General features: G+C 42.0%; 1 protein-coding gene across 1 annotated transcript in view; it reads right to left on the bottom strand.

Moving 5' to 3' along the window:
• LOC308302892 (melanopsin-A-like) overlaps positions 1 to 23192 on the bottom strand; it is a gene marked incomplete at both ends in the record, with an annotated part of 68899 nt that overhangs the window by 30575 nt on the left and 15132 nt on the right. The window contains one exon of the mRNA XM_080747210.1: positions 13198 to 13369. Coding sequence (XP_080603336.1) covers positions 13198 to 13369 — 172 coding nt within the window. The remainder of the gene's footprint in view (positions 1 to 13197; positions 13370 to 23192) is intronic.

Below are 23192 nucleotides of genomic sequence, written 5' to 3'. Positions count from 1 at the left end.
GGATGTATTTGAGCCGCGGACCCCCATCTCGAAATATGTTGTTCCGGGGACCACCCAGAAGCAAATATTTGAGTTACAAATGTTCGCTTTTAAAAAGATATATTCAACAAACAAAAGAAATACAAGATTTCTCAAAAATAGCAGATCTACAATTGTATATCTGCTATTTTCCAATATAGTTAATAGTTACATGAAATAATTCTAGGCATAAATGGTTTATTATGTAGATTGTGGCAGATATACAGTAGTTATTATGTACATTGTGATGTGTGGGATAAAAGCCTGAGGGTTTACAGGGTGTTGTGCTTTGTAAGCATCCTGGAATGATCCTATATAGTCCGGGAAAAATGGGGGTGAACGTGGATTCGCCTGTAAAAGTTTTTTTCTCAACTGATTCTTGTAGCTTGGGGTCACCTCTTAAGGATTCAAGAGGATGACCAGTGATATCCATTGAGCATTTTTTATTATTAACCCCTTAATGCCTGAAACATGGGCTCCCATTGACTTTCTATACAGGAGGAAAATACCCAGAAAAAGATTATTTTTCGGGGTATTTAAGGAGGATCTGAGGGGTCTAACTAGGGGTTTGTCATGATGCTGAATCCATTGCAGGCATTTGTTTTGCACAAAAAACATTCTGTGGGCTAAAAATAGCCTCAGAAAACAATACACGTATGGGTGAGTATTCATGTTAGTCGGAGGCCTTAGGGTTTTTTTTCTCGTGCTAATCAGTCTAAAAGTGCAAAGTTTTGCACAGATGTAGCTCTGGGCATGCTCTAATGATTTAGCTAGGTCGGCGACCTTCGGGGTCACCACAACACCCACAAAACTCTGAAAAGTGATGACTCATCACTTTTCATCACTAAAGTCGATGGGAGCCCAACTTGATTTGGCCGCTGTGGCGACCCCGAATGTCGCAGACTCGGGCGCCCTAGCTGAATCATTAGAGCAAGCCCTGAGCTACATCTGTGCAAAATTTTGCACTTTTAGACTGATTAGCACGAGAAAAAAAACCCTAAGGCCTCCGACTAACATGAATACTCACCCATACGTGTATTGTTTTCTGAGGCTATTTCTAGCCCACTGAATGTTTTTTGTGCAAAACAAATGCCTGCAATGGATTCAGCATCATGACAAACCCCTAGTTAGACCCCTCAGATCCTCCTTAAATACCCCGAAAAATATTCTTTTTCTGGGTATTTTCCTCCTGTATAGAAAGTCAATGGGAGCCCATGTTTCAGGCATTAAGGGGTTAATAATAAAAAATGCTCAATGGATATCACTGGTCATCCTCTTGAATCCTTAAGAGGTGACCCCAAGCTACAAGAATCAGTTGAGAAAAAAACTTTTACCGACGAAACCACGTTCAGCCAAAAATCACCGTTTTTTTCCCGGACTAATAGGTTGTATTGTTGCCTGAGTGCAAGTCTCTAATAATGAGAAGGAATGTAGTTTCAGCTATTCTACAGTCTGGCTATCAATCACACTTTAAACCCATTAAAACCTGGAAAGGGTTTTTAGACTTGTTTGGCTATTAAAAAATAGCAGACATACAAGCGATCACTTATAGTGCCACGCTATGACCTTGTAGATCTGATATTTTAGATAAAAAATGCACATGAACATTTTTTATGCATATATTTTTTAAAGCAAACATTTTGAACTCCAATCTTTGCTTCTGGGGGGTCCTTAGAATAAATTATTTGGAGATTGGTTTCGGTGTCCAAATACATATCATTTTGGGGGGTCCTTGACATGAAAAAGTTTGAGAACCACTGATATACAGTATAGCAACGTAGTTTTTTTTTCTTTTTTTTTTTTTTCAGAAAACTGTTCAGAAGACATTTTTGGAATCGGGCCTCATGTCTTAATGGAACTAAGTACATTTACTGTAGTACTGTAGGTATTTGTACTTTACTTGAGTATGTCCAATTTCCAATACTAGGCCCTATTACTTCTACTCCACTACATTTCAGAGGTAAATATTGTACTTTTACTCACGCCATGGAGACTTGTGCTCAATAATATAAGACAATAATTTGATTACAATAAATTTACCCCCTTGATTCCCAAATGCATTTGGGTCCCCATCTGGAATCAATGGGGGTTAATTTACTATAATATTTTTTTTGTTTTAGGAATGCGACAAATACAAAAAGAATATTTAACTCAAGTCTGCTTATTGTTTTGATGTATTACCTTACTTATTGTATATTGCTCTGGATTAAGAGCATCTGCTTAACTCTTACTGTGCCAATCCCGAACTAGTTCGGCTTTATTTGGACCTTATCAGGGTGCCGATCCCGAACTAGTTCGGCTTTTAAAAAAAAAAAAAAAAAAAAGTAAAAAAAAATATATAAATAAATTCGAGCCGGGCCGAGTACTTTTTCCACCACTGACCCCACCCACATGGGGCGGGGCCTGGGGGACTGCAACTAACTGACAGGACATCTGACCAGTAATAGCTTGGGGTCACACTGGGTTGTCATAGCCACTCCTCCCTCTCGGTGCTGTCATGCAGTGTTGATTTTGACAGCCAAATTTAGATTTAGTTTTAGTCATAGTCTTTTGAATAGAATTCAAAATAATATATTCGATATAATTTTAGTCATCTGAAAAGATTTAGTATAGTTTTAGTCGACTAAATATCATACGATTTTGGTCAACTAAATCTACAGTTGATTGTGTCGACAAAAAAGTATTTCGGTGGGCCTTGATGGAGTCGTAATGGCAGATTTTTACACTTGGTTGCGTGTTGGAAATAGCCGATCTATTTTCAGAACGCAACACCCAAGCACAACCAAACATAGAATGACTTGTTTTTTAGTTCTACAGGATATCTTCTCCATTGTCCCTCCCAAACATTTTAGTCTGTTTCTTTTATAAAGTTAGGGAGTCGACAAACATTTTTAGTCATAGTTTTAGTCGACAAAATCAACGCTGCAGTCATGTAAATAAATGTCTTGTGTCTTGATAGTTTTGGAGACGGGGTCACCTTGCATGCATACAGGAAGCTGGTTGGACATCTCTGTTCAATTCAAAGAACGATTCATCACAGCTTGACTATAACTTGACTATGCTTATAGATACCTTGTGAAGTGAAGTTTTGAAGCGGCACGTGATCTGTACATACCGAACAGACGGCACCGAACCGCACCGAAAGTAGTACTTGTGCGCCTTGTGAGTCCACAAGCTTAAGTTGGCACCTCGACAGAGCGCAGTCTATAGTTATTACTATGGTTTTCATTATGAGAGCCTAAAAGGTTTCACGACATCAAAGTTAAATCATTTTGATTTATTTTTAGGTTTTCTGTCCACGGACGTGCTTGGCTGTCCGCGCGACCACTTTGCATTGCCTTAGGGTTGATGTCGATACAGTTCCCAATATATACCAGGCCGTGATGACCACGAACCTTTGATGTGTAGTAAGTATCAAAGTAGAGAGCTTTAACCGTGCCCTTTTCAACACACCACTGGTTCATTCTGTGGCACACAGCGCGCGCACACACACACACACACACACACACACACACACACACACACACACACACACACACACACACACACACACACACACACACACACACACACACACACACACACACACACACACACACACACACACACACACACACACACACACACACACACACACCCCAGGTGAGTTTCTCTCTCGCATTCGCATTCCCAAGAATTTGAACTGGCTGACCCTCTCTCTCTCTCTCTCTCTCTCTCTCTCTCTCTCTCTCTCTCTCTCTCTCCCTCTCCCTCTCTCTCTCTCTCTCTCTCTCTCTCTGCCACAGCTCTGAAGTCAAGAGGATGCGTGGTGAGGATCAGTGGACAGGGTCAGCCGAGAGGGTCAGCCGAGAGGGTCGGTCCAAAGGGTCAGTGGGGAGAGGGTTAGTTGAGATTCGAGAGGGTCAGTGAGTTGTAGATCGTCACTGTCGGGCAAAAAAAAAATCGTATCTCCAAGTTTAAAATGTGTATGTTTTTTTGCAAAGTAAAGCTCTGCTTCATCATACAAGGCTGTCACACAAAACTAGTGAAAATAGCAGATCTACAAGCACACAACGCCTCGCATCGTGAGGCGTTGTGTGCTTGTAGATCGGCTATTTTCACTATTTTAAAATTGAAAAATACAAAACGAAAAACTGTTTTGGACATACAAGGTTTCCACCCGACAACAACGAGATGTAGCCGCTGGTGTGCTGCTCTCTGCATCTGTGCAGGGGTGTCGCACCAAATTCTGGGCCCTGGGTACAAGGATTCACTGCGAGCCCCCCATGAATGTTCTTCATAGGGAGATCTGTGGAGCTCCCTATGGTCTGCTATTTCTGCTATTTCTTTTAAAGTTGTGAAAATGTGTGCAAGTCTTTGAATATTTCAAATCTTAAAAAAACAAACAAAAAAAAACACACGTTTCTGTGTCAGTGGTGCTCCTTTTCATGTGAAGGACCCCCAAAAGTATATGTACCGCTATTTGGCCATGGACCCCATCTCAAAATATTTAGTTCTAGGTCCACCCAGAAGCAAAATGTGAGTTACAAATGTTCGCTTAAAAAATACATACATTCAAAGATTTTGCACATATTTTCACGACTTTTCAAAAATAGCAGATCTACAAGCTCGCAGCGCGGCACTTGGTGCCACGCTGTGAGCTTGTAGGCCTATATCTGCTATTTATGTCCCAAAAACGTTTTTCAAAAGGTTTGAGGCTAAATTACCACTCCTGAATAGAGAGCCTCTCTCATTTTTGAATGGCTCTCAGAGCATTTCAGCTGCAGTACCACCTTTGGCCTGAACTGCGCCACCCCCCCAAAATCCTTTTGAAAAAAAAAAATATATATATATATTTTTTTTATGATGACGTCACAATCGGCAGCAAATCTGGATAGCCTGTTTTGAGAACCCGTGGGATACTTTTAACCTTCGCCTTCTCAAAACCAGAGAAAGACACAACAGTCAGAAATGGGACTTTGTGAGGATAGAAGGTGCTAGTGGGACCCCAAAAAAAGGTTTTAAAATAGGAAAAGTGAAATTTCATGGTGTATCACCTTTAACCAGAGATGGGAAGTAAACGAAGTACAAATACTTCGTTACTGTAACGAAGTACATTTTTCAGTACTTTGTACTTTACTGAGTATTTATTTTTCAGAGTACTTTTTACTTTTATCCGTTACATTTTAACACAAGTATCTATACTTTTACTCCGCTACATTTTCAAAACATGCTCGCTACTTTGGTTTTAAATTAATGTTGCGCCGCTGCGGCAGATGAAACGAAACAATAAAATACTCAAGTAGAAATACCAGTACGCATTGACGTAAGCGTCGCTTCAGGGAACAGCTGCATGTTATGCTATGTTCAGTGGTAAGACGGTGGTGCGCATCGAAAATAGCAGATCTACAAGCTCACAGCGCGGCTAACCGCAACGCATTGTGAATTTGTGAGTCTGCTGACACCATTTCCGCATGTAACGTCTCACAGCCAATCAATGACTTTTATTTCCGCATCCCTCTCTGTGATTGGATGGGATACATTACTGCCCGGCTGCGGCTGTTTGTTTTTACTCTCAACGTGGAGAGAAAGTTGGATGAAAACAGTGATCATTTATTAAGTTTCTGTTGGGAAATAAAAGCTAATAATCTGATTTAGGAACGCTGTATCTGCCTTTGATTACAATGGTAGCACTGATAAGTTTAACACCAACAAATAGGTTCAGTGGCGATTTATGGAATATTTACAATCTGAAAAGAAAACTGCACACACAGAAGGACTGGAGATATGTACACACGCTGTTTCTACAAAGGTAAGCAAAAGGCAGTCCTTATAAAGTGGCTTGTTTAAGCCATTGGTTCTCAAAGTGGGGTCCGGGGACCTACAGGCGTCCTTGAGGGAGTTCCAACCCAGGGGGTCCCCAGCTAAATGATAGTTAGGAACCAAATGGACCCTTATGGGTCTGTCGAGTGTACACAATTGAAATGCACCCCCATGCAGCTAAATGCTAGTTTGGAAACAATTCAACAAATGGACCATGGGTCTGTAACTCTCACAGTGTACACTCTCCCAGAGTTAAATTAACATTGATTCTACCCAATAAATGGGGTTCCGTAGCCTAATGCATGTCAAACTGGGGGTCCTTGGAATTAAAATGGTTGAGAATCACTGCTAGAGCAGTGATGCATGGTGGTCCATGTGCTAATATGTGTCATTTTGGGGGTCCTTGACTTGAAAAAGTGGTGTAACTGGGCGCTGGTGCTTCGCTTGTTTAACCTTGGATCAAGACAGTCTTGTATCGAGGCTGGCTATGGATTGTTATGAGTAAAACATGATTTTATTTATTTTTTGATGGGAGAACGGATGCTGGTCGTTCTCAGCAAGAGTATGACAGTGACAGAGGTTGGTTGTTTGCATTGAGAGGCGGCCGACGTCACAAGTGAATGCTTGAAATCAACAATACATCTATTTCTTATATATGCCAACAGTACAGTACAGTATATGTACATTATACATGTGGCCATTGCTTAGAAAGTACCAGTCATATGGATATAAAGCTATTAAGTAGTTTTTCTTTATTTTGTTTGTAGGAATACTTTTGCCTTCTGTGTGTAGGCCTACTGTGCCCGTCTATGAATAGGATGGGGAAGGTGTACACTACTGCATTTTAACATCATATGGTGGTACTTGGAGAGACAAATATTTTCTGAGTGGTACTGGTAAGGTATCAGGTTGAGAACCTGATCTAACTTATTCTATTTTCTGAACATGCAGTAGTTTGTGTGAATTACAGTATGTGTACAAGTGGACTATTGTGTTATCCAGTATGTGAATCTTTAAAATTAGATATTTGATATGATAAAACGGTTAACAGTCATCATAAATCGAGTAACTGAAAGTAACTAGTAGCACCCCAACATGCTACTATAATAGATATAAGCACTCGTTTGTTCCTCTGTCAATCAAAATGCTAAATGATAGACACATAACTAATTGAGGAGAGGCTCTATGGGTTGTATGTGTATTTTTTTTTGTTTCTTTTTTGTTTTTGTTTTTTCTGTTAAGTGTTTATATGTATGCAGCTGTGACTCTGTCTCCAAGACAAATTTCTCCCCTGGGAGACAAATAAAATTGAACCTTGAACCTTGAACCTACTTTTTAAATTGCAGTAATCGGATTACGTTACTGACTACAATTTTTTGGGATCGTGGGATATGTATATGTATTTTTTATATAAGTGGTACTCAGTCTAAAAAGGTAGAAAACCTTTGCTGTATTTAGATTTCACATCATAGTTAGGAAACCAATCCTGGGCCAGTTTTAAGACGTGTGTTTGGTGGGAATCTTTTAAGTTTAATATCCTTCAAATTCTATTGGCTTTGCACAGAAACATACGGTAAAAATACTTTTACTTTTACTTTAAAAGTACTTTTCAAAGCCTGTACTTTTTACTTTTTACTTGAGTAATTATTTGAATTGAGTACTTTTACTTTTACCGAAGTCGTTTTTTTCACAAGTACTTTTACTTAAGTACAGAATGCGAGTACTTTTCCCATCTCTGCCTTTAACACAACAGACTTTCACACCAAGCTCAGGAGCTTGGTGTGAAAGTCTGTTGTGTTGAACACTGAGCTGTAGCATATGAAACACATTCTCACACAGGCAGGAGAGGGCAGTGGGTGATGTTGTGACTATGGCGTCATCTATGGATCTGCTTGCGCTTTGCAAATTCCCCAGTGGGGAGGGGTGGGAGGGTGGCAAAAAAGCCCACCGCTGACATACTGACACACAGAGCCCACCACCACATCTGTGAGAATACTCTGAGGTGGTTTTAGGGGCTGGGGTGAGGGGGGGTGAGGGAGGTGGGCACTTGTTTTGACTGGAAAGCACTGTGAATCAAAACTCCTGTTGTTTTTAAAGGACAACTTTGTTTTGTTTTTTAGATTGTGATTAGGGAAAAGTAAAGATGAGTGTTAAAATGTTTTCATTTACTTATTCCTATTGTTTTAGCAATTGTAATGACTTTGATTTCAGTGTGCAAGTGCCTAAGTGTGTCTTTTTAGACACAATAAGCCGTCAATTTCTTTATTACTATTGACAGTAACACTACTAGCCCCCATAAGTCACATCTGCCCATGAAAGATTGTGGTGCATCTTGGGAATGGGCTTATTGGGCCTAAAAATACATATTTAGCCACTTGTACGCATGCCCCCAACCATTGAAATCAACGTAATTAAAATCACAAAACACTTTAACACTCATCTTTTCTTTTCTCTAATTACAATCTAAAATATGAACCCTTGTTGTAAAAAAACAAAGTTGTCCTTCAAGCGTGCTATACAAATAAAGGTGACTTTACTTGACTCAACTTAACAAAGAATGGTTTTACATGAATAACTTTTTTACAGACAATGAGGCAGGCACGCTGGCATGCAGCGAGACCTCGAGACGTGCAAGCTGTAACTTAGGCCAGCCATTAACCAATACCCACGGTCCCACGCTGCGCAGCAGCTGACGACTGCAGCCTCGCCTCGCATGTCGACAAGCACGCAGCGTGTGTGGACAGAATAAGGTTATCACTCGTTTTGTATCTATTTTTTATGTCCGTTGACATGTTGTACCCGTTCCATCGGTTGTATCCATTTGTCAGAGTACCGGGAGGGCAGCCTCTGACATCAGTACTTAGGTTGTCTGTCACATATTGATGACATCAGGGATTGGCATATATATTATTGACATAAAAGGGTCACAAGCAGACAGGCAGCAGTGTTGATTTCATTGACTCAAACTATGACTGAAAATATTGACAATTTTGTCAACAAATACAAACTAGACTAAAACGTAAGGGAGGGACTAGTGGAGGAGTGATCCAGTAGAACTAAAAGACAAGTCATTTTATGCTTGGTTTGCGCCCGGGCTGCAGCGCTCTGGAAATAGCAGAACGCCTATTTTCAGCACGCAACCAAGTGTAAAATCAGGCATTACGACGCCATCAAGGCCCGACAATTTTTTTTTTTGTAAAATCAAGTGTAGATTTAGTCAACTAAAAATCGTACGATATTTAGTCGACTAAAACTAGACCAAAGCTAAAACTTTTCAGATGACTAAAAAATGTGACTAAAACCAAATTAAATTGTACTCAAAAGACTAAAACTAAATCAAAATCTCCTGTCAAAATCAACACTGACAGACATACAGGTAAGCACACAGGCAGACAGTCAGTCAGTCAGACAGACAGACAGACAGACAGACAGACAGACATATCAGACAGACAGACAGACAGACAGACAGACAGACAGACAGCTGCAGTAACGTGTGGGTTGTATAGATATTTTCTGACCGACTTTCCCACTACGCACAACACTCCCCCGTGTCCTCTGTGACACACACACACACACACACACACACACAAGTCTGAAGTCAGATAGCTACTCGAGACACACAGGGGAACACACTCCCTGCATTTATAGATAAGACACACTCTCTCTCTCTCTCTCTCTCTCTCTCTCTCTCTCTCTCTCTCTCTCTCTCTCTCTCTCTCTCTCTCTCTCTCTCTCTCTCTCTCTCTCTCTCTCTCTCTCTCTCTCTCTCTCTCTCTGTACATTCTGGCAAGGGCACACACACATGAAGACATGTGTGCACTGCTGTAAAGTAATTAAGTACATTATGAAGCGTTTGTGCTTTACTTGAGTGTTTCCAATTTCCAATACTTTTACTTCTACTCCTCATACATCTCAGAGGCAAATATTCTACTTTTACTCCACTACAAATTATTTGGAAACTTCATTTACTCGTTACTTTACAGATAGAAATTATAATATTATAAAACATGCTGTACATTAACCACTTTAGTCCTATTTTATACACACACATAACCGATCTACAAGCTCACAACGCGCCGCATTGCTTGTAGATCTGCTATTTTCAAACATCTCGTACTCTGACTTTTGGTCCTTTACGTATATTTTGATGCCAATACTTTCGTACTTTTAAATTCCAGAACTTTTGCGCGCGTGTGTGCGTGCGCGTGCGTGCGTCTGGGGGAGGGAGGTAGCAGACAGTGTCAGGATCGCAGCAGAAAGAGACATCAGTGTGGACAGAGAATCGATAACACGTCCGCCTAACACCTCATAAATCACACACACATCAATGGAGACATGCACGCACACGCACGCACACACGCACACGCAGGCGCACACACACACACACGGTCTCTGGTATTGTTGTTTCACTGCCTGTTTTAACCCAATAAGACAGCAGTCAGATTCTACAAATGTCTTCTTTTCTTTTTTTCTTATACATTTTTATCCCACCATTTTTCATTTATTTTCCTCCCAGTCATTATACCATCTCAAAATATCTTGTTACAGGCAGGGACCCCCAGAAGCAAAGATTTGAATAGAAAAACTAAAAGTTTACTTTAAACTTTATTTAAAAGATTTGCACAAATTTTCCACAAAGAAATGACGCGCTGTGAGCTTGTAGATCTGCTGTTTTTGAATAGCTCAAAGACATCTAAATTGATGCGGATGCTTTCCCCAGTTTAAATGCGCTGGTGTCTTTGATTTGTGGAGGGGGGGGGGGGGGGGGGGGGGGGGAGGGGGGGGGATGTTTTTATTATGTCCTGGTTGACATTGTTTGCTCCATGCGGCGAGTACATTTCATGCGTTTATTATTTACATAATCATCCAGCCTGTGAATCTGTGTCAACAACTACATTTTTTTGCTTTTATAAAAAACAAATGGAAACTATGAGTTGAATTTCATGGTAAATGTGGAGATGATAATCTGATCACACAAACAGATCGACGCTCTGTCTGTCGCTGCACACTTCAAAGCGAACAGTGTATCGGGACAGCATGGCCCGTGTGATCTCTATGTGTGTGTTTGTGTGTGTGCGTGCATGCGTGTATGTGCGTGCTTATGCGTGTAGCTTGCTCACATTGCTACGCTTATGCGGGACAAATGTAGAATTTGAGAAATATACATTTTGTGGACAATTCAAAAATATATATATAAAAAAAAAAAAACAACAACACGAAAGTGTTTGAAATGTTGAATAATTTCTGGGGTTCCTGGCACAAAACATTTTCAGATGGGGGTCCGTGGCCAGATACATATGATTTTGGTGTCTGTGGTACGAAAAGGTTTGAGAACTACAGATTTAGAAGGAGAAGAACATTTTATGTGGTTGGTTGTGCTCTGGTGTCGCACTTTGTAAATAGCAGATCTACAAGCTCACAATGCGTCACATGTAAAATCTAGCTTGTAGATTGGCTCAGCTTGTAGATCACATACACAACGTGTGCATGCCTGCCGGCGTGCAAGCATGCAATGAAGTAACTAAGTACATTTACTCTAGTACTGTACTGTACTTAAGTACAATGTGATGTGTTTCCAATTTTCTGTACTTTTACTTTTACTCCACGGCATCTCAGAGGCAAATATTGTACTTTTACTCCACTGCAATTATTTGACAACTTGAGTTACTAGTTACTTTGTAGATTTTGATTATTATTGCAAAACATACATTAACCACTTCAACCCTATTGATATTTCGGCCATTTGAAAATAGCCGATCTACGGGGCCCCCCCTGGTTCAGGCGCATACCACTTAGGCATTGCCACATAGGCATTGATGCCTGACGGCGTCGCCGCTTCGATTCCCGATCCGGACGACCTTTGCCGCATGTCACTCCCTGTCTCCCCCCACATTTAGTTTGACTCAATCTATTCCATTGTGAAAATAGCAGATCTACATGCTCACAACGCCTCGCAACAATTTGACCAATGTTTGACCAGAGGTACTAAAAAAGTCTTTAAAGTCCTTAAATTGTCACTTTAGAAATGTTCAGATACCCTCTATACCAGGGGTGTCGAACTCATCTTGGGGTGAGGGCCGCATTGGATGAAAGGCGACTTGATGAGGGCCGAACCAGTCGCGGATCGAATGGCATGCATACTCGCGCACATGTTCGCTCTGTTTTTCTTCCTGTCGTCTCAGCCACTGCTGTAGCTAGCAGTATAGCAGTATATCATTTTACAAATTGTGTTCAGTATTAAGTAAAATAGCTACTTTCATTATTGGTATTACAGTTGCAGTTATAGGTACGAGAGATGCTATTTGTTTAAAGGAGTAGTTCATCCCCAAAATGACTTTTTTTTCTTTGATTACTCACGCCATGGAGAATTGAGTTCAATAATATATTTTTATTTTATTTGTCGCATTACTAAGACAAAAATGTGATAATAGTACACTTCCCCCCATTGATTCCGGATGGGGACCCAAATGCATTTGGGTCCCCATCCGGAATCAATAGGCATGCATTTATTGTAATCAAATTTCTGTTTTAGGAATGAGTCTACATTGGCTCCATGGCATTTTGGGGGTGAACTACTCCTTTAAGAAGTGCCAATAAGAATAAACCATTTGATAATAGAATAATTCAATTCCTGATAGTCTCCAGTACGCTATAATTTGTAAATGGCTAAAAAAAATATTATTGATGCAGGACAATAATTATTTTTATTGTATTTTATAATAAAAAAAATAAAAGTAATGAACAATAATGGCATATTCAGAAAATATCGGAATAATAAAACTTTTACATTTTTATTATTATATTTTTTAAATAAGTTATTTTTTTTAACAACATTAATTTCCATGTCTAATATGTGTAATCTTTGAGTACAGTTCGAATATTGTAGGTATGTTCAGATATTATTCATAGCCAGACCAACCACCCTATTCCTAGCAATGCTGTCATCTTCAAAGAGAGAGAGAGAGCTGGTCACTTAACATTCCAATCAATCAACTCAATCACTGCCAGGTGGGAGAAACCTAGCCTGCAGTGTACAGACATTAGTTAGGTTAATTCTTAAAACAATCATAACTCTTGACAGGAATGGGCTAGAGACTTACTTTTTTTTTCTAAATGCTCAGAAATGTATGCTCTAGCCTGGGGGGCCGGATTGAATCATCTCGCGGGCCGGATTCGGCCCGCGGGCCGTATGTTTGACATCCCTGCTCTATACACTTAAACTTTGTGTTGGCTTGTTTACTGTTGAGAGAGAAATCAATGTTGCACATTAAGTTAATCATCTGGGGACCCAACAAAATAATTTGGAGACCCCCCTGGGGTCAAAATGTGCATTTTGAGCTTTTGTGCATGTGTGCGCGTGTATGCGTGCCCTCTCACCGGGTGGTGCGGCGGATGGCTCTGAAGATGTTGCAGTAGCAGAAGATGATGATGCCCAGGGGGATGAAGAAGACGAAGGTGAACAGCAGCATGGTGTAGGAGCGCACGGCCGGCGTGAACGTCACGTAGTCCCAGGAGCAGGACGTCAGCAGGCCCTCCGGCACGTAGGCACCTGCAAGCACACAGCAGCGACACGCTTAGCATCACACGTAGGCACCTGCAAGCACACAGCAGCGACACGCTCAGCATCACGCGTAGGCACCTGCAAGCACACAGCAGCGACACGCTTAGCATCACACGTATGCACCTGCAAGCACACAGCAGCAACACGCTTAGCATCACACGTAAACGCAGCAGCGACACGCTCAGCATCACAAGTAGGCACCTGCAAGCACACAGCGACACGCTCAGCATCACACGTAGGCACCTGCAAGCACACAGCGACACGCTCAGCATCACACGTACGCACCTGCAAGCACACAGCAGCGACACGCTTAGGATCACACGTAGGCACCTGCAAGCACACAGCGACACGCTTAGCATCACACGTACGCACCTGCAAGCACACAGCAGCGACACGCTTAGCATCACACGTAGGCACCTGCAAGCACACAGCGACACGCTTAGCATCACACATACGCACCTGCAAGCACACAGCAGCGTGTGCTTGCACCTGCAAGCACACGCACGCACGCACACACACACACGCAATTCAGTCAGGAACACTCACCTCAAAGTAGATTTAACTATTTATTGCAACAAATGGAATAACGTTAACCCATTTAGGCCTCTACACAATATGACGCAATATTTTATGCTTTAAATATAAAAAAATAGCAGATATACAAGCTCACAGCGCGGCACCGAGTGCCACGCTGCGAGCTTGTAGATCTGCTATTTTTGAAAAATCGTGAAAATTAGAATTTTGACCCGATTCTATAAGTGTCTTTTGAATCCTTCTCAGTCATCTTTCTAGGTCAGCAATCTGGCCAGCCATCGTCAAAGAAAAGGTCCTTTTCACTTAACTGGAGCTCAGTTAGTCTGTTCTTGAGAGACTACTATGTCAGTGGTTCTCAAACCTTTTCATTTGAAGGACCCCCAAAATTATATTTATTTGGCCACGGACCCCCATCCCAAAATATTTAGTTCCAGGGACCACCCAGAAGCAAAATTTTAGTTACAAACGTTCGCTTTGAAAATACATATATTCAAAGATGTGCGCACATTTTCACGACTTTTCAAAAAATAGCAGATCTACAAGCTCGCAGCGCGGCACTTGGTGCCGCGCTGTGAGCTTGTATATCTGCTATTTTTAAATAGATAAAGTTATTAGGGCCCCACCACCTTGGGCCCTGGTAACTCAGTCCAACTTTCCTACCCCTTGTGACGCCCCTGCCGCTGCATGTCAGCAGGGGTTGCAGCCAGTGCTTCATCACATGACCAAGAAAAGCCTGACTACTGAAAATGTGTAATTTTAGTTGTACGGATCAAGGTAAAAAATATATATACATTGAACTATACATGAGGAATGATCAAAGGGGCTTTTATCAGCTCCAGGTGGAAATCCACCCAGTGAAGTACAGCCTTTGGTCTTATTACAAGTCAGTGACCTACTGTACTACACACACGCACGCACGCACGCATGCACACACACGCAATTCAGTCAGGAACACTCACCTCAAAGTAGATTTAACCATTTATTGCAACAAATGGAATAACGTTAAACCTGCACCAATAGTGAAACATTTAATCAGAATAACTTGAGTCATGCAAACTTGAATGCATTTTAACAGTTTTACTGCCAGATGTTATTATTTATTTATTGGGTCTTGTGCCAGCAAAAGCAGCTTACCTTTGCGAGGTTATACACAAAGATCTATTTATTTATTTTTTTCTCATTACATAGTGCACTTTGGTCATACTAGCAGTAGAGGGCAGCCTCATGCAAGAATTAATGTGAAATGGCCGCGGTCGGCTCCCATCCGTCCAGGCCACTAAATCGCTACAGAGCAATAGACCCAGAGAAAATAACAAGGAAGCGTTTTGTTACTCCATTGATGCTAACGTCCAGTGGGTTTTTGAGAGCACTTTTACGGGAGATGTGTTAACGCCGGTACACATCCGCGCGACCCCTCATCAGTTTACAGACATCAAAACAAGGTACAAAAGAACAAGCCCAAGAACGTACAATTGGCATCGCGCCGCCGTGAAAAATGGGGCGAACGGGAACGTCCAAAGCGGTAAAAGAGTTAACATTAAAGCCATAGACGTTGAATTCAGTTTAGAGCAGGGGTCAGTAACCTTTTTATTATCTAGATAGTCAGTGTGCCAGGTCAACATTGTTATAACGATCATTAGACAATAATCCACATCTCCCCAACTCCCTCCCAGTAAAAATTCAGAATTTCTATGAATGTATAATTATGTGCAGTATGTAATTTGCTGCAAATTGGGTGACTTTAATGTAATTGACCACCTTTAAAACAATGTTTGATTTTAAAATAAAAATCCTCGCTCTCACACTTCTGCCAGTGTGCCAGTGATCAGCCAGCCTCCCCTGTGCCAATGTTGGCACCCGTGCATAAGGTTGCCTACCCCTGATTCAGAGCCACATGCACACATGAATCTCAGATCAACATTCAGTTTAAACGCTTGAGTAATGCAAGACCGTGAACCTGTGTAGGCTGGGTTGGTGAAGGTGCTGCAGCACGCTGTGGCAGCCATGGAAAAGCAGAATCTAATGCAGGAGGAAGCCATATTTTAAACGGTCCGCCTCGTTGAATGAGGTGTGATTGGTGTGTAGGAAAGCGTGGCTGATTGAAAGCAATCAGCGGACTGACAGCTGAGCGTACGCGACCTCCGTGCCCTGCACGCACCGACGCTACGCTTCATTTCAGACACAGATGTCACCGTGTGTCAGTGATGACCCAGGTGACAACACTTACAGGGGCGGCACAGACTCTGGAGGCAGAGCGGTGGCCGCATGGGAATCGGAAGAATGCCGGTTCACCGTGCCAACCAAAATAGGCTATTTTCACAATATGTATGTGTGGAACCGAGTCAAAATGCCTCAACTCCTACATTCCTGGTGCTTGTCAGGGTGGGGGGTCGCTGAAAAATGGTAAAATAAATGGTAAATGGTGCATTTATATTCACCCATTCATACACTGATGGCAGAGGAAACCATGCAAGGCACCAACCTGCTCACTGGGAGCAACTAGGGGTTCAGAGTCTTGCTCAAGGACTCTTCGACACTAACTCTGGGGGAGCCCGGGATCGAACTGGGAACCCTCAGTGTTCTAGTGACGGTTACTTTACCCCATGAGCCACTGCCTGGGAATCAGTGGTTGATAACCACTGATGTAGTAAGGTGTTCCCACACATGTCAGGCTGTCCCGACCCCCAGTTTGGGAACCGTTGATGTTGAGAGCGCACGCGCACGCACGCACACGCACCCACACACACACACACACACACCCACACGCACCCACACACACGCACACGCGCACGCACACACTCACACACACACACACACGCGCGCGCGCCGTTCAGTACAATACAGCAGACAGAAAACACAGTATGCCGTTGTTTCAGGCTAACAGACTCAGACAAACACGCTCTCCCTTCTGGTGGAGACGTGGAAGGAAGCGGCGGGTCATCAGTCTACCCTCTGACAGACCTCACAGGCTGTCCTGCACATGAACTCTCTTCAGGGGCGTCACAAGGGGTAGGAAAGTGGGACTGAGTTACCAGGGCCCAAGGTGGAGGGGCCCCTATAGTAACTTTAGCTATTGAAAAATAGCAGATATACAAGCTCACAGCGCGGCACCGAGTGCCGCGCTGCGAGCTTGTAGATCTGCTATTTTTGAAAAGTCGTAAAAATGTGCGAAAAATCTTTGAATATGTATTTTTTTTAAGCGAACATTTGTAACTCAAATTTTGCTTCCGGGGAGGGGTCCCTGGAACTAAATATTTTGAGATGGGGGTCTAGCTGTGGCCAAATACATATCATCTTGGGGGTCCTTCACATGAAAACGTTTGAGCACCACTGACATAGAAACATAAGTTTCTTGCACACATTTTCACGATTTTTCAAAAATAGCAGATCTACAAGCTCGCAGCGCGGCACTCGGTGCCGCGCTGTGAGCTTGTATATCTGCTATTTTTCAATAGTTAACATTCATGGGGGGCCCGCAGTGAATCCTTGTACCCAGGGCCCAGAATTTGGTGTGACGCCCCTGACTCTCTTACTTCAGCCCCCAAACACTGCAATTATAAACCACTCCAACAACCGTAGCGTTACAAGTCCTGGCCGGGGTGAACGTTTGGCGGAGGAAATTGCACCCACCTACAAAGCTCACAGTGTGACGTGACGTGTTGTGAGCTTGTAGATAGGCTATAGGGCTGTTTTTGGGTAATCGATGTTTGTGCAGAGGGGGTGTAATAGAATATATTAGCATTAAGACCTGGAAAATACCTAAAAAAGTCTTCTAAATCCTAATGGTTGTCTAAAAAAAAAAAAAAACATATGTTTCTATATCAGTGGTGCTCAAACTTTTTAATGTCAAGGACCCCTAGATTTATATGTATTTGACCGCGGACCCCCATCTCAAAATAGCTTTTTTCCAGGGACTCTGAGAAAGTAAGATTTGAGTTACAAATGTTCGCTTTAAAAAATTAATATTAAATTATTTGCAATCATTTTCACGATTTTACTAAAATAGCAGATCTACAAGCTCACAGTGCGGCACTTGGTGCAGCGCTGTGAGCTTGTATACCTGCCATTTCTTTATAGTTAAAACATAAAATAATGATTAAAGTGGTTAAAATCTAACTCAACACAGCTTATTAATATCCAGTCCGGGTGAAGTGTTGAACATTTATTAGGAAGATTCAGCAACGTAACAGCATTCACAGCATCAGAGCTCTGGCCTCCATGACCAGAGCTTGGGCCCTGTGGGGCAGAGGACCTGCTGAAGTGCATGTCACAGTTTGTCACCTCTTATACCCAGAGATGTTATCCAGTGGTTCTCAACCTTTTCAGGCCGCGACCCCCAAAATAATCATAATTGAATTGGGGACCCCCCAGCCTGCACAAGCACTTGGAGTTGTAAGACTTGAGGCATTACATTTTGTATAACACGCTTCTATTGTGAAAATAGCAGATCTACATGCTCACAACGCCTCGGTGTTGTGAGCATGTAGATCAGCTATTTCGAATATTTGACAATACTTACATTGTTACATTTTAGAGTTATTAAAAGGGTCTTAAAAGTCACTTTATAAGTGCATAGAGGGTATCTGCACATTTATACTGTATGTTGGTTTGTTTACTGTTGAGAGAGAAAACAATGTTTCACATTAAGCTAATCGTCTGGGGACCCCTAAAATAATTTGGGGTCCCGACCCACAGGTTGAGAACCACTGTCCTAAACGATCATATAAGGATATTTGCTATACTAAGTGACAGATAGGAAAGTGCTGACTGGTTAAGATAGGTACAGGCTTGTTCCGCTTATGGACATCAATGGTTTTGCTGGTTCAGCCAAAAGAGAACAGTGTAGCAGGAATAGACTTTAGAACAGCTGTTGAAATGACAGCAACAGGGATCACAGCAGATCCCTGCTGTGAAGGGAACACTCTATGGTCGGAATACAATTAGCTTAGGTGGTTATGGGCATAGATTATGGATGCCTTCCCGAGCGCCTTCCTAGGAAGGTCCTCGGTGAACGTCCCACTGGGAGGCGATCCCGTGGCAGACCAAAGAACAGATGAAAGGATTATATCTCCACACTGCCCTGGGAACGCCTCGGTATACTCCCTGAGGGAGTGGAGGAAGTTGCTCGGGATAAGGAACTCTGGAAATCCCAGTTGGAACTGTTACAACCGCGACCCGATTCCGGATAAGCGGTTGAAGATGGATGGATGGATGGATGGATGGATAAATATTTTAGCTGTTACAATTCCAAACATGCAAACATGACCCTTAATGACTAGTGTTAACATGTTATTGTCTTTGAGTTTTTTAATGTCTAATGTATTTGTATTTAAGTTCATAAAGTTAACATAAGTATAACTAAAAGCATATAAAAAAAAGAAAAAGAAAATACTTTTCAGGATTCCAATTAAAGAAAATAGCAAAAATTGCAGATTGGCTATTTTTGCTACTTTTGTGTGACATTTTCGTCTGAAAGGTCCGGTTAAACTACAAAATGACGTCACTTGCATGTTCTGAAAAGCATTACCCTGAATTAGAGTTCGGAAAGCTGCACGTCAAAATGTCGGAACTCTCCCTCAAAACGTTTAGTGGTCGAGGACAGTATGGACAGGCCTTAAGTGAAGGCATAAGAGCTGGTACTTACAAATACAGCCCTAATGTCGAATTAGGTCATTCACTTATAAAAAGATAAAGTACGCAGATAAGAGGTTTCTGCCCGACAGTACAGTATAGGCTATGCAACGTGGACCTCTGGAGAGAGTGTGTAAATATAGTGGAACCTCTCCATCATCACAGTTGCCCAGCCCTGGTGGAGACTGTTAGGAGGAAGCATTTAGCTAAATAATGTGTGAGCAAACACTCTGGAGAGACTAAACCCAGGAGGACTCCGGTCAACTAAGTAATTTATCCAGGGTTTAAGTGGTTAATGCAGGATGTATGGTATAGAGGCCACAACCCAAACCATCAGGATATCGACCCAGGAGGGGCGTCACAAGAGGGGGGGAAAGTGGGACTGAGTTACTACAGGGCCCAAGTTGGAGGGGGCCTTCATTATTTTAAAACTTTAGCTATTGAAAAATAGCAGATGTACAAGCTCACAGCGCGGCACTCCTGCGAGCTTGAGATCTGCTATTTTTGAAAATGTGTGCAAATCTTTGAATAATATGTATTTTTTAAGCGAACATTTGTAACTCAAATTTTGCTTCTGGGGGGGTCCCTGGAACTAAATGTTTTGAGATGGGGGTCCGTGGCCAAATACATATCATGTTCGGGGGTCCTTCACATGAAGAGGTTTGAGCACAACTGACATAGAAACATAGTTTTTTTCAAAAAACGATGATTAACGATTTTTCAAAAATAGCAGATCTACAAGCTCGCAGCGCGGCACTCGTGCCACACTACAAGCTTGTAGATCTGCAAATTTTGAAAAGTCGTGAAAATGTGTGCAAATCTTTGAATATATGTATTTTTTAAGCGAACATTTGTAACTCAAATCTTGCTTCTGGGGAGGTCCCTGAAACTAAATGTTTTGAGATGGGGTCTGTGGCCAAATACATATCATTTTGGGGGTCCTTCACATGAAAAAGTTTGAGCACAACTGACATAGAAACATAGGTTTAAAAAAAAAAAAGAACTTAAACGATTTTTCAAAAATAGCAGATCAACAAGCTCGCAGCGCGGCACTCGGTGCCGTGCTTTGAGCTTGTATATCTGCTATTCTTCGATAGTTAAAGCACACAATAACGCAGTGAATCCTTGTACCCACCCAGGGCCCCATAATCTGGCACGACGCCCCTGTCGGGCCAGCAGGAAACACGGCAGCGCTATCGCTCATATTCAATTTGCACACAAACCCGGGGAGCAACAATGTATTTAAGATTTGGAGATAAAACGTGCGAGAAGTGGAACGTCTATTTGGTCGGTTTCATGTTTCAACGCAAATGCAATTTTTCTTGTCCCTTATCTGCGTGTAAGCAGGCACCTCTGAGGCTGGTTATATGGACCTGGTGGCATTAAAAACCTCTCCCCACACCTCACCCAGGAGTCTGCATCACCTTCCTCTGGGTTATTACAACGCATTAGACATTGATGGAGGAATATTCACTTGCATTACTCATGTAAAAGTATCAATACTACAATGTAGATCTAGTGCTCTGTTACAAGTACAAGTACAAGTCATGTATTCAAAAGGTAATTGAGTAAAAGTGCAAAAGTATCGGCATCAAAATATACTTAAAGTACCAAAAGTACTCAAGTTCAAAATATTTCGAAAATAGCCAATCTGCAGGCGGCACGGAGGCACAGTTGGTAGTGCTGTCGCCTCACAGCTAGAAGGTCCTGGGTTCGATTCCCACCAGAGGACGCTGTGGGCGTGTTTCCTCCTCTGTGTCATCAGCACCCACACACCCTAGGTGGGTTTGGTGAAAGGGCCTTTCTGTGTGGAATTTGCAAGTTCTCCCCGTGTCTCCTAAGTTAGATACCCTCACAAAAAACATGCTGGTTTCTATACTGCCTCCCCCTGGCCAGCCCGGGCTCCCCAGGCGTGGCAGAGGGAGAGCAGAAACCAGGATTACAGGTTAGGCAATTCGCACTGGGTGAAAAAATGGGTTACGGAAAAATAAAATAGCCGATCTGCAAGCCCACAATGCGTCGTGATGTGACGCATTGTGAGCTTGCAGATCGGCTACTTTCAAATGGACGAAATTTAGGCTGAAGTGGTTAGTGTGTTTTGTAATAACAATCAAAATCTACAGTAAGTTACTAACTAAAGTTTTCATTAAATTGTAGTGGAGTAAAAGCACAATATTTTCCTCTGAGATGTTGTGGTGTAGTAGCAAAAGTATTGAAACGTGTAAATACTGAAATAAAAAAAAGAAATACCTCAAAATTACTATTACTATTATTATAAGTACAGCGTACATGTCAAATAGTTACTTTTACACCACTGGCATTAGACAATGCCGTTAACGGTATATCAACCCTGATTGCGTAAAGCCGGCCGTGGTGTTGCAACCCTCATCACATCGCCATCCCTTTGACGCTATGCACAGAACAAAGGAAAACACAGAGCGAGTGAGAGACAGTTGAGCAGGGGAGGTTTGCAATAAGAACATAACTCCTTTCACCGTTCACGTTTTCAAAACACTACATGACTAGATTTTAAATGATCTCAGGGCTACAGCCTAAAAGGGGGGGGAATGTTTTTATATTCACGTATGATCTCACCCATAGTTACGGAAATAATTTGCTTGGACGTAAAAAAACGCCCTTCAGATGTGCTTAAGACAGATGAAAGTGCAGCGCCGGATCCTCGCGGTGTCGGGGGAATTGTCAAGAGCACATTTTCACGCACCAGAACATGAACATGCGATGATCGCATTAGTGGCTGTTTGCTTCTTTTTTTTTTTTTTACACACCAATTTATTCAAGACATTATTAATAAGTTAACGGGTCACACAACAGTGTTGCCATTGCCAAGTCTCCTTATTATAAGCGACGCATGGACTTGTTTTTCTGTAATGCCGCAAAAATCGGTAGTTGCGGGTTCATTAAACCAGTGGTTTAAAGATTATCATGTCAAGAAACCCCCAAATGAATATGCAGACCCATATCTGATTTATTTTCTCCAATTTTTCACCCCAAGATGTTTGCTGAACATGGCAGATGTAGAGGGTTAAAGTGGTTTGATATATTGTACTTTTAATCCGCTACAATTATTTGAAAACTTTAGTTAAAAGTTACTTTGTAGATTTTGATTATTATTCCAAAACATACAGCAACCACTTCAACTCTATATACAGTACATTTTAGCCATTTGAAACTATCCGATCTACAAGCTTGTGGTGCAACACATTGTGAGCTTGTAGATCTGCTATTTTCAAAAGATTGTTTTACTTTCAAAAAACTTGAAATGACACATTCCGCATAATGAGTATGTTTACTTTTGGTACTTTTAAGTACATTTTGATAGCGATACCCATCTGTAACACCCAGGATTCTAACCCGGGTCTCCCGCGTGAAAGTCCAATACCTTAACCATTGATCCAAAGGGACATCCCTACGGAATGAGGGAGATACTAGACTTTTGAGGCCACCAGGCTGAGGCTGTGAGTCACTCTGCTACACATCCACACACAGGGTCAGGGACGTGCTGGCCATTGGGAAAAGCAGGACAACTCCCGAACGGCCGGTTCAGGCCAGCCATTAGGAAAAAAATTAAAATAAAATGTCGGCCTTTGTTCCATTTTGGGGGCTGGGGGGCCAACAAAGTAAATCG

The sequence above is a fragment of the Nannobrachium achirus genome (assembly GCF_963921795.1).
Source record: "Nannobrachium achirus genome assembly, chromosome: 18".
In the NCBI taxonomy this organism is placed as follows: Eukaryota; Metazoa; Chordata; class Actinopteri; order Myctophiformes; family Myctophidae; genus Nannobrachium; species Nannobrachium achirus.
This window is presented reverse-complemented; position numbering and strand designations above follow the sequence as displayed.